We start from the raw sequence: 18,082 nt of genomic DNA, 5'->3' as shown, positions 1-18,082 counted from the left end.
AATGGATTATATTGAAATGTCGTTTTTTTATAAATTGGATATCTAATACAAGTTTGTGGCAGTGTGAATGTGGTTAAGTTGAGAGATCTTTGAATTCTGCCATCAGTTTCCTTTTCAGAGGGTACGAATAAAGAGGGGTGAAAAAAAGAGGAAACAGGAAAAAGTATTTTAAATGAAGACTTCATGTTAGTGGGCACTCGATATGTGGAGATTAAAATTCCAGTACTTTGGAGAACATGTGGTCCAAACAGATGGTAGAGTTTTCTTTTTCTTTTCTCTCTTTCTTTTCACTCTTTCTCTTTCTTTCCCCCTCTCTCTCCTTTTTTTTAAAATTAAAACTATTTTTTTACAGCAGTTTGATGTTCACGGCAAAACTGAGGAGATAGTACAGAGAACTCCCATGTACCCCTAGACTCCATACATTCATAGACTTTCTTATGATCAGATGCCCTACCAGATTAGTACATTTATTACAGTTAGAAAAGCTGCACTGACACATCATAATGGCCCAATGTCCATCCTTTATCATGCTGTTCACTCATGTTATACTTTCTGTGGGTTTAGACTAACATAAAATGACCATTACCCTGTATGATAACATAATGATGGATATCTTCATTGCCCTAAAAGTCATCTGTACTCCACCTATTTATCCCTCAACCCCCCCCCCCCCTCCATCCTTCACCCCTGGCTCCACTGATCTTTTACTCTTTCCACAGTATTGTCATACAGAATGTCATATAGTATATTGCCTTCTTAGTTTCTTTCCTTCACTAAATAGAGATGGTATAATTTTTACTTCTATGCTTTTGTAAAGCTTCCATAAGAACAGAGAGGAACTTTTTACACCATTTCTGTATATTTTGCCTAGAAAATAAAAGAGGATCAGCAAATAGAAAGTACCAAAATTGGAAATAGTAATGGGTGGTAAAGCTGTGTCAGTACAACATAGTTGAACAAATGCAGGTGAAGAATCAGAAGAACTCCATTCTTTGACTTCTGGCAACTAACTTTAATGTTAAACTAGTTGATGCCTGGGGGCCACAGCTTCTCCTATGTGGCCTGATAGTTTGTCATTTGAGGATGGTCAGTATCACTGATTTTTAAATAAATGTGTCACTGTTTCCTGGCTTTCTGGTGACTGCACCAAACAAGGGTAGTTGTTGCCCATGAATCCTCTGTTTGAACTTTCTACTTTATCCAAACAGGCATGGTTATTATTTTCCAGGCAAAACACATCCATGCCGGCTCTACTGTCCTTCCTGTGATGTTCTCCATTTCTTTTTTAAAAATTAACATCTTGTTTTATTTTTCCCCTCTTCCCTTATAATCCTCTGCCTTGTTTCTTAAATATCAATATCAATGAGATCCTATAATTGTCTTTCTCTGATTGACTTATTTTGTTTAGCATAATACCCTCCAGTTCCATCCACATCATTGCAAATGACAAGATTTCTTTTTATGATGGCTGTGTAATATTCCTTTGTATATATACACCACATCTTTATCGATTCATCTGTTGATGGACATCTGGGTACTTTCTATAGTTTGGCTACTGTGGACATTCTTGCTATAAACATTGGGGTGCAGGAGCCCCTTCAGATCACTACATTTGTATCTTCGGGATAAATACCCATTAGTGCAATTGCTGGATCATAGGGTAGCTCTGTTCCCAACTTTTGAAGAAACCTCCTTACTTTTTACAGTTGTACTCAAAACCATAAGATACCTAGGAATAAATCTAACCAAAGAGGCAAAGGATCTATACTCCAAAAACTATAGAGTACTCATGAAAGAAATTGAGGAAGACACAAAGAAATGGAAAAATCCATGCTCATGGATTGGGAAAACAAATATTGTTAAAATGACTGTGCTACCCCCTAGAACAATCTACACATTCAATGCAATCCCTATCAAAATACCATAAACTTTTTTCACAGAACTGGAACAAATAATCCTAAAATTTGTATAGAACCAGAGAAGACCCCGAATAGCCGAAGGAATGTTGAAAAAGGAAACCAAAGCTGGTGGCATCCCAATTCTGGGCTTAAAGGTCTATTACAAAGCTGTCATCAAGACTGGACGCTATTGGCATATAAACAGAAACATAAATCAATGGAAAAGAATAGAGAACCCAGAAATGGATCCTCAATTCTATGGTCAACTGTCTTCAACAAAGCAGGAAAGAATAGCCAGTGGAAAAAAAGACCAGCTCTTCAACAAATGGTGTTGGAATAATTGGATAACCACATGCAAAAGAATGAAACTGGACATTTCCTTATACACAAAAATGAGCTCAAAATGGATGAAAGACCTAAATGTGAGACAAGAATCCATCAAAATCTTAGAGGAAAACACAGGCAGCAACCTCTGTAACCTCAGCTGAAGCAGCTTCTTCAGTGAAGACACATCTCCAAAGGCAAAGGAAACAAGGCAAAAATGAATCATTGGGACTTCATCAGGATTAAAAGCTTTTGCACAGCAAAGGAAACTGTCAACAACACCAAAAGGCACCAACAGAATGGGAGAAGATATTTGCAAATGACATATCGGAGAAAGGGCGAGTATCCAAAATATATAAACAACTTACCAAACTCAACACCCAAAGAACAAATACTCCAATCAAGAAATGGGCAGAAGACATGAACAGACATTTCTGCAAAGAAGACATCCAAATGGCCAACAGTGAAAAAGTACTCAACATCACTTGGCATTAGGGAAATATAAATCAAAACCATGATGTTCTCCATTTCTTCCTCCTCCTCTGTGCATTGATTTTGTACTTTAAGACATGGCTCATTCTCAGTTGAAGACAACAGGGAATTGTGTCAGTCTTTTGATGTTTAGTGTGTCAACTTCAGTGTGTGCCTCAGTGGTCCACAGCTAGGTTGTCTGTTCCTAGAGACAGGTGTTTCTGTAACTACTGAGAATCTAGAGCACTGTTACCACATAATTAGCATTTAATATACATAAACAGAATGAATATATGAATGAATATAAAATGAATTTAAAAAGCTAGGACATTATGTTTCATTATCTTTCAGTAGAGCATAAGTCCATTAGCAGCCTCTGGCTTTCAGCTCAAGATTCCATGACAAAAAGAGATTTCCTTTACTCCCACTTTGTATATAGCAAAAGAGAGCAATCTGCTTGGCTTTTTGGGGTATGCTTACTCTACTTGGACTGATCTCTGTTGCTAGTGGGATTAGGTTTTATGACTGAACAGATCTGGAGGGCATGTGTATCCCAGTGGCTGGGTTGTGGAGGGTATAGACAGAAGAGGTAATAAGATCAACATCAGAAGGAGGTGGTAGGGACAGCTTCTTGGGAAGACAAAATATTAGATATTGTGGAGAGAAAAGGCTATTACAGTCTAAATCGCTTCTCCATGACAGACTTTGAAATTAGATTATGAAAATAATGAATTTCAGCAGAAGCTGTAATGACCAAGATTGTTCACCCTAGACATCATAATATCTTTTAAATGCATTTTAATATAACCCTGACTATTGGTATAAGTTACCTTATTTCTCTCTGAAAGGTCAAAGTGATTAGGATATGCAGGAAATAGCTTATTTTTTTGGTGGTTGTGGTATTCGTGGCGGTGGGCAGTCAGAAGTAGAGGAGGAATGTGAAGGAAATCTCCTCTATGTAGGAGTCCTTCCATAGGTGACGTGTAGTTTGTCTCCATGCCTTTTCTGTATGACCAAAACCTACATACGCTAGATATTTTAGGGATCTGGCAGATGTGTTTTAATATCTATGTTTACTTTATCCTGAAAGCAAATGCAAAGTTTCTGGGTGAGAGAACAAGCATACTACTTACCATGCCAGTTTCCCATGCCTCATTGTCCCTTTTAAGGCAACGTGGTGAAGGCAGGTGAATTCCATGCCCTCCAAAGAGGCCCTTTGCTAAAGAAGAACCACACAATTATGTATCTGGGAGCTCCTCTAAGAATTGGTGTTCAGCTGCCCCCTTCCCCTCCTGAGAGGTGGAGAGAAACCTTTGTTCTTTAATGTTAATGATCTCCCTCCCAGAAAGGCCCCCCTACTTGTTCTAACCCTTTGGGTTATAAATGAATGTTGCCTGCTTTTGTTCCCCTTTGAAATGGGAACACAGTTTTCTGGGGAGATAAACATGTAAATCTCTCTCCTGGTCCTTTCACTATTTTAGGACTGCTACTGAGTCATGTTTTAAACCAGTTTACTAGTCATTTTAGCTCAGAAAACTCTGGCCAAGCAGAAATGTGAAAATATCTACCCCACATTGGCGTGTTCATAAGTAACGTGTTCTGCTAGAATCAGACATGTCCAGCTCTCTTGGCCTGAGGGGCTGAAGAGCCATAGGAGTGGGTGCAACTTCAGAGAGTAAGAGATACTACTGTAGGCTGATAATAAACCTCTAATGTGGAAGTGGAAATGGGATAGGGTGGCCATAGAAGGGCCAATGATTACCTATTCATGTGCCAAGAGTTAGCAACATACTGCAACAAATGGCATTTTGCTAGGGCTTATTTGTCAAAGTAAAACCAAAAGGAAGGATATTTTAATTCTGTATGATTCACATTATGGTTGTAGAATCCTAGAGGCTGCAAACAGCGTGGTACTTCTTTGTCACTTGAAGAGCATTAAGGGCCTCCATGGTAGGAGCAGTGGGGGGGGCAGGGGGGCTACGTATTTATTCTAGCGGTGCTAGTGTTGGTGTCCGCAAGAATTGGTGGCCAGGATATATTTACTGTGCACAACTGAGGCAGTAAGTTCCCTTTACCCAGATTCTCTATCCCATCAGTAATAATTGTCTGAATCCTACAGAAGAGGAATATGCTGACAGTCACGTGTTTGGGAGTACATATGATATAGCATTGGAATAGCCCAATTCCAATTCCAATTGGTTTGGAAAAATAGGAAACTTTGCTTGTGGACCCCTGAAATAACAGATGACCTGAAATAACAGAAGGATAAAAGAACTGAAATTCTGTTTATTCTTGTCAAAGTGACTCTGAAGTAATCTCCACACCTGATTTGCCTTTCTGTATTTTACCTGTTCTTGAGCACTAGCTGGATTCTTCCTTGTCAGTGAATTCCTCTCTCTAACCACACCAGCCAGTCCCACCTCTCTGTGTTCTCATTACTCCTCTTACCTGTGTCACTTATTAGTACCTACCACTCACCGCCCTGTGTCGAAAACTGTTTCCCCATTTTTCTCTTAATGTCACTATCTGCTCTCTGTCTGTATTTCTATCTAGATAAATGTATTTGTGTATTGTTTCTGAATTAAATTTTAACCCCTTGAGAACTGAGACTACCTCTTCATTTCTTCCAGGCTGATTAGAGTTCAAGGTCCAAAAATGTTTTTTTAACATAAAAGAAAAATATAATTAACACTGTAGAAGAATGCACATAGACTGGAAAAATTAGGACTGGCCAGGGTGCTGCTTATTTTGAAGTTGTACCCTTTTAAAAAATTACATGCTTAATGATCAAGGTCAGAATCTCAGCAATTATTTTATAACATCTTAATCCTTTAAGTCTCACTGATGCCAAATTTAACTGTAGTTCCCAGGTTTGGTTTCCACAAACACTGTAAGCTCAGTTAAGCATCCTCGTGTTCAACTCTTTATTCATTTCTTAAGTTTCAGAATTAAATGTGCCATCCTTCCCTTTTAACTTATAAACGATTTGTGATTATTTTTGAAATGCTTATTTTAAAATATAAGAACTTTCCAAGCAAGCGTTTTCTTTCCCTGGGGAAAGGAACTTGTGTCTAGACAAGAGCAGATGGATGCTCCCTGGTTCTCTTAGGGTAGTTATCATGAATGAAATGCAGAGGATTTTTTTCTCCCCCCTCCTTCTCCTCGGCATTCCTTTTTCATCTTTCATCAAACAATTCAGCTCATGGGTTATGTATGGCCTTCTGGAACTTGAATTTGATTTTGATGTTTGAAATGTACATGATAATTTTCCAAACATGAATATATGAAAATGGCAGCCTGTAGGAACTCCCACAGAGGAAACAGATGACGGAGTCTGACGAAAGAAAGTCCAGGAATACACACGGGAATGGGGGGCGGGGGGAGGGGAAGAATGCACATAGATTGGAAAAATTAGGACTGGCCAGGATGATGCTGATGGCTGTCTGGAGAGTAGAAACAGCAGACAAATAGTCACCAAGGAATAAGGAGCCGATGAAACTAGTCATCTTTTGTCTTTGCTCCTAGTTTCCAATGCTCAACATCTTCTAACTTGTTTATGAGTTATCAAGATAAAGCATGATAAAAGCTAGTATCACTGGTCTGGCCCTCTACCGCATTTCAAAAGGCATCGAAGAATACTTCATTCAAAATTCATATTCAGTTAATCAATTAAATAAAATAGTGGCATAAGTTTGAGATAGAAGGCAAATATTTCCACAAGGATATTAGATTAAGTTGGAGGTTTCTGTGGGAAAAAATGAGGTAGAGAAGTTGGTTTTTATTTTTTTCCAGTTATGAACTTTTTTATTAAGTCTCCTAACTTTTTTAAAGATTCCCTTTCCTCGTAGATCTGATGAGGTCATAATGGATACAGTGTTTAACTGGTCTTCTTGGCAATCAAGGTAAAGTGGAAAATTCTAGGCATGAGTATATCAAATCTTGTCCTGAGGACCAATTTCATAGGAAATTCACTATTAAAAATGTAAAACCATCAGAAAGATGATGTGGTCCTGCCAAGGAGAGAGAAGGCATAGAAACAGGGAAACTAAGTTTTCAAGATAAGTTATACAAACTTCCCAGTTAGACATTTTAGCACTATTTGAGTATTATTTTCGGTTTATTTTGTTTTCACAAAGCCTACTTTTTGGTGATGAATCATGTAATTGTACCTCTGTCCAGAGGAGACCAGATGATTTTGCCTGCTTAAAAATAAAGAAGAAGGTATGTGGATTAGTAGATACAGAGGTTCATAGTATGAGGATGATAACTTTAAGAGCTTGGTTTACTATGAATCTTACATACCCAGTATGATGGTATCTTGTATATATTCCACTTTTTTTGTGCCTTGAAGGCAAGATCATACTTGTTTTATTTGTCACTTTATTCCCAATGGCTAAGTACTGTCAATGTTTATATATAAAATTGTATACAAAAATTTTTGAGTGTATTTTCAAACCTTATATAAAACCTAAGGAACAGCTATCATCCCTGTTTAAATTTGAGTAAACTGAGGTTCAAATTGGTTAACTTGTGAAAAATCAAGTATCAAGATTTATTCATGCATCTTCTTGGACCCAGTAAATATCCAGAAACCTAGCCCAAGCATAGTTGCTGCAATTGAACAAGAGATTTTAATATTTCTGCTATGCTTACTGATATTTCTACTTCTGCCATAGCACTTTATAGTTACATAACACTTTATAGTTAGCTATTACTATGTAACAGATCACCCCAAGCCTTAATGGATTAACATTACAATCATTTATTGTCTCATAGTTTCCATGGGCCAGGAGGCTGGGTACAGTTTAGCTGTGCACCATTGCCTCCAGATCTCTCACAAAGATTCGGTCATCCTAAGGATTAGTCGGTGAAAGAGCCATCTCTAAACTCACTCATATGGTTGTTGGAAAACCTCAGTTCCTCATCTGTTGTGGACTTAGGGCCTCAGTTCCTTACTGACTGTTGACCAGAAGCCTCTCTCTGTTACTTTCCATAGAGATTTTTTCCATAGCTCAGCTGTCTATCATCAGAGTGAGCAAGTGAGAAAAAAAGAAAAGGCAAACAAAAAGGGAAACGAACATCTTCTTGTAACCCAGTCTCAGAAATGACAGACATCCCATACCCCTTGCTATATTTTATTGGTTAGGAGCAAGTCGCTAGTCTCAGCTCGTGTTCAGATACCGGGAGAAGAAGGATCGTTGGGGCCCATCTCTGACTATCACACATATAAATTTGCAAATGCATCAAGATGGGATGGACAGGGGCGCCTGGGTGGCTCAGTGGGTTAAGCTGCTGCCTTCGGCTCAGGTCATGATCTCAGGGTCCTGAGATCGAGTTCTGCATCGGGCTCTCTGCTCAGCAGGGAGCCTGCCTCCTCCTCTCTCTCTCTGCCTGCCTCTCTGCCTACTTGTGATCTCTCTCTGTCAAATAAATAAATAAATAAATCTTAAAAAAAAAAAAGATGGGATGGACAATATGGGTGAAGACCTGCATAATTAAGATAGAACATGAGGACCTGTGAACAGATCCCACAACATGGGACTTAATAGGGACTTATTTAACTTCTAGCACAGAGTACCTGTTTGCTTATGCAGTGGCTTCTAAAACACAAAAGATTCACTGAATCAAGATAGAGCTATGCAGTTTATGGTCAGGAGGGCAGGAGAATAGTGGAGCTAAATAGTGGGGAAAGGAAAGCCAAGACTGGCTCAAGGTGATTGGAGAAGGGATTTGGAGCAGAGGACAGATCTGAGGAACTATACCAAGAAACAAGCTGAAGCTAGTATATAATTCAAAGATAACAATGTGCATTTCAAAGAGAAGAGAAAAGGAATTACCTCAGTAGGGAAAATTCCATTTGACTTGGGTTCTGATAGTCAGACATTAATCTCAGAACCTGAGAGAAGTGATCTTGCCAGTAGTGACTAAAGTCACAGCCAGATGAGTGAGAGGATACAAAATCAGGGTCAGAAGTGAAAGGTCTAGATGATGCAAGAAATCCTAGCCAAGTGCTTCAGTAAGATTCTGGCCATTCTTGTATCTTGTAGGAAAGCATCTATGAGTAGCGGGGGTATATGCTTCTGTAAATACTTATAGAAATGAAATAGCCATTATTCATGAGGTGGGCATACAGATCCATTTGATTAGCAAGCAACTAACAAAAAAAAAAAAGATTCTAAGTTCAGAATTTTGGAAGATCCTATTTGGATGGGGAGAACTTAGAATGTCCTCTAATAAACTAATTAATGATCATGATATTCTTTACTAAAACTACCGAACTGGTATAAAATGACGGCTGGCTTCTTTGGTTCATCCTTTGTTATTTTTGAGTGGTGCCAAAGCTATAAAAGTGTCCACTTCATTTGCATTGGACCCTCCTTCTACATTGAGTATGACTTGAAGCTTTGGACTCTGATGATCTCCTCACTAAATGATTACACTTCACAAATGTTCTGAACTGTCAAGGTAGACCTAGAGCCTTTAAAATGCCAGTCAGTCTTTCCTTTGGGCAAATTTGGGCCCCCAGTGGTTTGAATCAACTCTCCTATATACTCTCTTCTCCTCTAACTTAACATCGAGTTGGGGACCACTTGGATAAAATCCCTTAGCAGTGTCTGATAGAAACCATTTTGGGGAAAGAATGCTTTATGAATAGAAAGCACATGAAACAGTACTTTTCTGCTGTGAGGGGAAACTGATACTGCCCCCTTAGAGTCTCCCCAAAATAACACCTTCTGACTTCCATTATTCTGATAATGTAATTCTCTAACCCCTCCACTAGAGTTGGCCACAATTCCATCCCACTTTTGATATTTTATTCTTCCTAGATTTTTTTCAGATGTTCTCATTCTTACTTTTTATTTTATATTAACACTTATTACACTGGTTCTTTCTCTAGAGCACAGGGTCCTTGTCCATTTTCTCTTCTCTTTCCTTGGTCCTGAAGTTTTTGCAAGTACCACACTCATGAGAGTGTGTTGGTTGACTACCCCTCCACAATTGAGGGATTCCTATGCATGCAGATATCCTAGTCTGGCCTTCGTGAACTCGTCAAGGATACAATAAGGAATCTTTCTCCTTGCTCAGTGGTGATCCTCCTACTCAAGCAGTTCTGAAAGGGTTCTGAGCTCAGGTTTCTGAAAGGTCCCTAGTGATCAAACCTAGAATGCCCACTAATAACTTGTTTAATGACTCATGAAGCTATTTAATAAAATTATTGAACTAATATGAAGTGATGGGCAGAAAGAGACTTAGTACGTGAAATATAGTACTGCTTATTTGGTCCCTGAAATAGTGAATGACAAGGGAGTTCTTGTCTACATTCCATTCTTTCCTTCTCATGCTTCTCCCACTTGGATGGATTAGCTGTGCCAGAAACATAAGAGCCTAAGATGCAAAGAAGGAAGAGCTGGTCTCATTCTAAAAGTGACTCCTAATGTAAAACAGTTGACATACAGAAATGTCAAACAATTTTAATACATTATACTAAGTACTGTAATGGTACATACCTAATTAGGATGCTATAAAATTACAGAGAACTGACAACTTTGTGAATTAAGGAAAGTTTAACAATGTCAGTTAATTCTAAACGAGATACCAGAAATTAAGGAGGAATTCACCTGGGCCAAAGAGAAAGAGGTATATTTAAGTTTGAAAATAAAGTCATCATGGACATGTTGGTATGACACGGCATGTTTCCATGTCATCTTTGAAGACATTAAATAATCAGCCTAATTGGAACATTTAAATAAATATATGTAGGAATAGGTTAAAAATCACAGGCAGGTATCCGATGTTTGTGTTTGTATCTTATGATGATTTTAGAGTCCCTCTATATTAAAGGGAATCATTGAAGTGTTTAAAGTTAGTTGTGAATCTTTTATGTGTTTACTCAGGGACGGTGGGGTTGGTTAGCCATTCATTTCCACTATCTCTAGTTAACCTTGGATTTTGCTCTTATGGTTGTCAGCAGTCCTATTTGCATCTTTAGTGCAACTCTATGTGCATTTTACTGATTCACCCTGTGTTCTTGAAACATCATCTCTGATGTCTTTCTGAAGGATTAAGTCTAGAGCTTCCTTACCTCTCTTTTAGGATCACAGTAGACACTAGAAGGCGACCTTGATTTTTATATGCATGCTGAACTCTGATTTCATTACTCTTGGAATGCCATAATTCTGTGGCCTGGTGTGCACTCTGCACACAAAAGCATAATAAGAACTTACATGTTTACTTTCAACTTTGATCATCCTTTCAGGATATAAGCTATTAAGAGCAATACAGTATTTCTGATAAATAACTATAAAGTGGTGTCTATTGTGGATGTAATTCAGAAACTAAAAAGAAATTTCTATTTATGTAATCCTATATCAAAAACTTTGTTAATGTATAATGTGAGAATCACAAAGGCAATGCTGTATTCTATCCTAATTAGTGGGAAGCAGAAACAGCATCATATTTGAAGTAGTTTCAGACTTTTTCTATCTGAGTATTACTTTTGGGATATTTAATTTTTCAGCATTATGAGAGGTATTAGAAGAATTCATAGTTTAACATCTTGGGTTCTGTCAAGATGGATCATTGTTCTATGAACTTTGTTTTTCTGTCTTATCACTTTAAAAAACAAAACAGGACAAAACTAAAACAGAAAAGAGTGCAGCAGCTTGGAGAGCAAAGGTATATTAGTTAAAGAGTGGTAGTGGTTGACCAAGCCCTAAATAAATAAGTATTGAGTGTGCTTAAAAGCAGAGCATGGAGGAAGATTTTCTTAAGGGTCAGACCCAGAGAAACACTGACTCGAGGTAAGAGAAATGAATGTCTTCTCGGTTAAAGTAAACAAAATTGAATTACTTGTGGGCTTTATCAGGTTGAGGAATATAATAAGATCATTAGAATATTAAAGATAAATTGAACTCTGAGCCCCCATTTATAAGTGAGGATTCTGTACCTCCTCTCCTACCATTTTTCACCCTTAAAAGGTTGATATTCTATTATGTTCCAATCTTTTTATAAGAACTTTTTCCTGCCTCTTCTGACAATGCCACATCCATAATGGTGTTGTTCATACCAATATGCCACCCCCTTTACTCCATGTTGGAGCAAACAGAATACCTTTCTCCAAACTTAGGGTTTCAGAGCAGTTCCCAGCAATGTTTTTTTTGTTTTTTTTTTTTTTTTGGCCCCAGAACATCCATTATGACAGTGGTCACTTTCTAGGTTTTAGCTTTCCTCTCTTTCACTTTGGCACAGAATCAGACCTGGAGGCTGTTGGAGAAAGATAACATGTCACCCTCTGCATTTTCCCTCTCCCCAGATCTTCTTCAGGGCAATCTTGCACAAACAGAACAAAGCCACACAACAACACTGATCACTCTTTTATTCTGCATCAAAGGTCTTTATGAAAATAGAGATATGTGCCCTAGAGCCAGGGTCCAGCGGGTGGGTACTACCTAACTCAGCTTTTATTTTTATTTTTTAATTCTTATTTATTTTTTTTAAAGATTGGTTGACTGATTTGAGAGAGAGAGAGAGAGATCGAGCGAGCTATGGGGGATCAGGGGTGGGGGAAGAGGAGAGAGGAAATCCCAAGCAGACTCCCCACTGAGTGTGGAGCCTGCAGAGGGCTTGATCTCACAACCCTGAAATCATGACCTGAGCTAAAATCAAGAGCGGGGTGTTCAACTGACTGAGCCTACCAGGTGTACCTACCTAACTCAACTCTACAGTGGGCAGTTATTAATTAAGATCGAATATTAGGTATCTGGTCACAGTCACAATTTCTGAGGGACTTTCTCACATAAAACTGTTGATCCAAGTGGTTTCTTTTACATTCTGGTTCAAGAGCTAGAACTTTATTTTTTCAGAGTCTTATTCTGAAAAAAGTATAGACTTGAGGATAAGCTGTTGATCTTTTCAAATATTTGAATCATGAGAAGATTCAAAGTAAAAAAGGGGCAGACATTAATATAACAGACCCTCCTTCTACAACTGAGGTGTAACAAATATTAACATTTTGCAGTATCTGATTCACATTATTATTTTCTTAAGAATTAAGATACACTTGAAACCTCCTGGGGTGCCTGGGTGGCTCAGTGGGTTAAAGCCTCTGTCTTCAACTCAAGTCATGATCCCAGGGTCCTGGGATCGAGTCCCGCATCGGGCTCCTTGCTCAGTTGGGAGGCTGCTCCCCCCCCCCCCGCCTCTGCCTGCCTCTCTGCCTACTTGTGATCTCGGTCTGTCAAAAAAATAAATAAAATCTTTAAGAAAAAAAAAAAAAAAGAAAAAAAGAAACCTCCATAGGAACTCTACCTCATCTCATGCTCTTCTTTCCTTCTCTAAGACAACCACTATACTTAAGGTGGTATATATCCTTTTAGAACATGGGTAATAAAATGTATATATCTTTCATTATGCAGTACTCTTTGTGAATTTTTAAATTATTTCACAAATGGTCTATCTTTTCAGTTTGCTTTTCCTGGTCAATACTTTGAACTTAGGACTTACTCATTTGACTATAGTGGCTGTCTTCTGACTTATATCCCCAAATCCATTTTGTTCCATCCTGACATACTGCCCATGAAAATGGAGTGAAAGCTCACTGTATCTCCCCAATGTCTCACTTAGTGGATTCCACACCCTGGGATAGTACCAGTTGGAAGGGATCCCTTAAAGCTATTATTATTATTATTTTTTTTTTTTCCTAGATCCTTTTCCCTATATTTTTTATTTTTTTTTTAATTTTATTTTTATTTTTTTTTTATAATTTATTTTTTATTTTCAGCATAACAGTATTCATTATTTTTCACCACACCCAGTGCTCCATGCAATTCGTGCCCTTTATAATACCCACCACCTAGTACCCCAACCTCCCACCCCCCACCCCTTCAAAACCCTCAGATTGCTATTATTTTTATTCCTAGGTTTAATATAACTCTTCTTATTAACTTTTGGACTATTCTACCTATTAGGAAACAACTATAACCATAGATACAGAAAGATGTTCCTGTGACTCCAATGTACTCAGCCTTGCTAACCAGTACCTCTTTAGGAGTCATTAATTGGCCATGCCCTAGAAAATGTGTCAGCTCATTGGTTGGGACTAAAAGGCTCTATTTTATTAGATTTTGTCAAAGTGTTTGCCAGAAGGATGTGTTCCCATTTGACTCCCTTCTATAGTAGAAGGGTTCCCTCTTTTCCACACGCTCAGTAAGATGGGTGTTATTAAACTTTAGTTTGTGTGCCCATTCCAAGAGGTATGAAGTATTCTCTTGTTCACATTGTAAGTTTTCCAATTAGTGAAGTAAAGCATCATGTATTTATCAATAATATGGGATTTAGTATTTTGTGAATTACCTGTCTAACCTCCTTGGTCTAGTTTTCTATTTTTAGCCTTATTTATTTGTAGGAGTAGTTATTTTATGTACACTTAGAACTACTATCAGTGAAACACTAGGGATAAAACTTCAGGTAACTAACTGCTACTCATGGTAACACACAAATCTGTAAAATTGTTGATGGTCATGATGGCAGCTTAGGCATCAAATAGAATGAAATTAATATTCAGAATTTTCAGTTTAGGAAGGGAAGGGAATTTATAATTCCATTTAAGAAAGATACTTATGGGGGGTACCTGGGTGGCTTAGTGGGTTAAACCTCTGCCTTCGGCTCAGGTCATGATCTCAGGGTCTTAAGATCAAGTCCTGCATCAGGCTCTCTGCTCAACAGGAAACCTGCTTTACTCCTCTCTCTGCCTGCTGCTCTGCCTACTTGTGATCTCTATCCATCAAATAAATAAAATAGTTTTTTTTTAAAGAAAGATACAGGAAAATGCCAAATACATTAACAATATTTTCATGCCTAGGGAGGTCAATTTCAATGATCTAGATTATTTGGTCATATAAAACAGTTTATTCCAATAGAAACGGAAAGCTGGAATGGCCTTAGCTTCATGTGGTAGTTTTTAAAAGTATATTTTTGTAGAAGTAAAACTCAATGTCCACCAAATTCCTTTTATGTAAAAGTATTTCAAAGACACAAATGAAAAATTCAAATGGTATAGAGAACCAATCCTAGTAATTCACTCACAGAAGGAAATTCACCCCATGCATGCTTAGGTTTTGATCATTTCTATTGAAAGAATGGCTAGTCTATTTTCCTGTAACTCTCCTCTTTTTTTTTTTTTTAAATACACTTTTAAAGATTGGACTTTACCTAGTAGAAATACGTTTTTCTAGAAAGGTTTTATCTTAAATACTTTGACCCTAGAAAGTAAAGTAATTTAGCAGAGTTTCTCACACTAGGGATTAAAACGGATGTTAAAGTATCCACAGAGGATGAAAATGAGTATAAAGATGAATCAGGCATGAAAGTTCAGAAATGGAAAATAGATGAATGATGTTTCTATTTTATTGTCCTTGTAAATAAAATGAATTGTGCTTTTGGCTTCCATTTGCCATATGAATTGATTGTTACAAGATAAAACCTGAGAAAATTGAATTATAATTTTTGAGAATCAGTGAATCAGCAGCATTTTTTCAAGTAGTCAGTGGAAGTGTTCCAGACATTCCACTGAATTTGCTTTCTGCAAAGCTCCACTATGTATGTAGGTGTCTTTGTTTAAAGAGGTGCTAACATTTTAGGGATTTATATATGTATCTTCTTTCACATTGAAATGGTCCTGGTAAAATGAAACAAAACTGTATTTGGCTTTGAGCCCACTGGTCTGTAAGTCTAGACTTTGTGCTGGAGTCCTCTGGGATTCTATCTCCTCTCTTGTAAGGTTCTTCTACAAGCCTCCCTCCACTACCATCCCGCTACCTCCTGTCTCAAGTCCTGTCTCATCAAAAGTGAAATACATCCGATCACTTCATTCACATGAAATCCTATAGGTTAAGATCTATTACTCCAGGGGCACCTGGGTGGCTCAGTGGGTTAAAGCCTCTGCTTTCAGCTAAGGTCGTGATCCCAGGGTCCTGGGATCAGGTCCTGCATCGGGCTCTCTGCTCAGCCTGCTTCCACCTTTCTCTCTATCTGCCTGCCTCTCAGCCTACTTGTGATCTCTGTCAAATAAATAAATAAAATCTTAAAAAAAAATCTATTACTCAACACCTATGACTTTAGCATATGATATTAGTTAAACTAAATATTTACCAAGGCTTTTTGAGAGCCAAATGCCATCTAATAAATTTGTATGCCTCATTTCATTTAAGATAGAACCTTTTAGGGGTGCCTGGGTGGCTCAGTGGATTGAGCTGCTGCCTTCGGCTCAGGTCATGATCTCAGGGATTGAGCCCAGCATCAGGCTCTCTGCTCAGCGGGGAGCCTGCTTCTGCCTCTCTCTCTCTCTCTGCCTGCCTCTCTGCCTACTTGTGATCTCTCTCTCTAAAAAAGAAAAAAAGATAGAACCTTTTATTTTATAGGCAAAGAAGCAGGTTTAGAAGGAGTTAAGAAAACTTGGCTAAGGTTTCACAGCTAGTAACTAGCAGAAATGAACTTCAACTCAGGTTAAAATAACACAAAACATATATGTGTATACACGATAGCACACAATCCTGAGCAGGTTTCAAAAACTTGTAGTTGCATACCATCACCATTCATGGAGTAATGGTTTACTTCCTGTGCTGAAAGTAAGTAGTACAGAGATCCCTGCATTGGGTCCACCCCAAACTACACAGGTGGGCACACAGCTCCACTGAGCAGTTGGAATACAGGGAGCACGCCACCTCGCCCAAGGGCTGGAACGGGAGCGTAAGAGAAAGATGGCTTAATCCACTGTTTCTCGCTTTGTTTAATACAGTGATGCCACGCTTTGCCGAGCAAGTAGAGGTGGCTATTGAAGCCCTGAGTGCCAACGTCCCTCAACCATTCGAAGAGAATGAGTTCATTGATGCCTCTCGCCTGGTGTATGATGGTGTTCGAGATATCAGAAAAGCTGTGCTGATGATCAGGGTATGTAAGGCTTCTACAGTTTGGAGCTGATCAGAGCTTCTGGTACAGACTCCAGAGAATTTACTTGGTTTGTGTTAATTACTTAGTTTTACTTGTTAAGCTGTTTGGCTCCTCATTTAGTCAGACAAGGGGAATGCTTTAGTCAGGCAAAAGGGACAAGTGATTCCAGCAAGCCTAGATTCACATTGAATAACCTGAGGAGGGATGCTCTTGCCTATTTCTTACATGCATTGTTGTTTAAATTTGATACTAACTTGCAGGTGCCCCTGCTATTAACCATGTGTTCCTCTGGCTAACATTATTTTCCCATCTGGATTAGAAAGCCATGAGTTGGAAAGAAAGGAAGAGTTCCCAGCTTAGCAGTATTAATAATAATGATGATGATGATAATGATCTCATACCTAGTCACACTATCTTAACAACAAATAATTACAATCTTATGAATGAAACTGTATAATTTTGTAGCAAACCTCTTACCATCACTCAGCCCACAAGCTTCCCATCCTCAGTCTTTTGTTGGCAGCTGCGAGCCTTCCAAATGACTGTCCAAGTGATATAGAGCCATATGCTAGAAAACATATAATACAGTAGGTTTTAAAACTCAACATAAGTTGCAACTTCTTTTGTTCACCCACAAGGTACCTTCTTACCTTCTTTTATTTACATTAAGACACATAGCTTCCCTTGTTCCATTTAACTGCTATATAATATTTCATCATAAGATGAGTTTTTTTTTCTTTTTACCTTACCAACAATTTAGCATGGTTTTCAAACAAGTTTCTTACTCACAGAACTCTTTTTTAAAATAAACTTTAATACTCAAGAGCATAATTGATGACACAAATACATTTGGGGCTATTAAGACTGAAAAAGAGATGGGGCTTCTGCAGTGACAATCATAAGAACATGAGAACATATTGTCTGATACCAATATAATGTGAGCCACAATTGTAATTTCAAATTTTCTGGTATACACATTGGAAAAAAAAAAAAACCACAGGTGAAGTCAATTTTAATAATTAACTTAATCAAATGTATCTAAAATGTTATCATTTTTGGCATGTGGCATTAGCTACATTAAAATTCTCAGTAATTCATTGCAGCTCATGTCTACCATATTGGGTTAGATAGCACTGGAGTGCATCCCTACCTTAATCCTCTGCAGTTGTTTTTAAGGCTGCTCAATAAAACCACAAGGTACCTGTTCACTGCATTCTGAAAAACTTGCTCTCGGGGACTGAACATCTAAACCAATATAACTTCAAACACTGCAAAACAGTACTAACCAAATAATATCTGTGGTATTTTGTTCTCTTTGAACAGTGTATACCTAGTCTTCTGAGTATTTTATCTGTAGGATTAATTCTCCTCTGAATCTTGATATATTTGAGGTCATTAAATTCATGAGTGATCCTCTTCAACTGTGATATCCGGAGTGCAAT

General features: G+C 38.0%; 1 protein-coding gene across 5 annotated transcripts in view; it reads left to right on the top strand.

Annotated features, from left to right (window-relative positions):
• The window catches only part of CTNNA2 (catenin alpha 2), a 1,136,651-nt gene that overhangs the window by 1,005,708 nt on the left and 112,861 nt on the right, over positions 1 to 18,082 (top strand). For all 5 annotated transcript variants that reach the window (XM_082745335.1, XM_082745334.1, XM_082745333.1 and 2 more), the window contains one exon: positions 16,489 to 16,640. In XM_082745335.1, the coding sequence (XP_082601461.1) occupies positions 16,489 to 16,640 (152 nt within the window). The remainder of the gene's footprint in view (positions 1 to 16,488; positions 16,641 to 18,082) is intronic.

The sequence above is a fragment of the Mustela nivalis genome, assembly GCF_964662115.1.
Source record: "Mustela nivalis genome assembly, chromosome: 8".
NCBI lineage: Eukaryota > Metazoa > Chordata > Mammalia > Carnivora > Mustelidae > Mustela > Mustela nivalis.
Note: the sequence above shows the minus strand (reverse complement) of the source record. Positions and strands in the feature narration are given on the sequence as shown.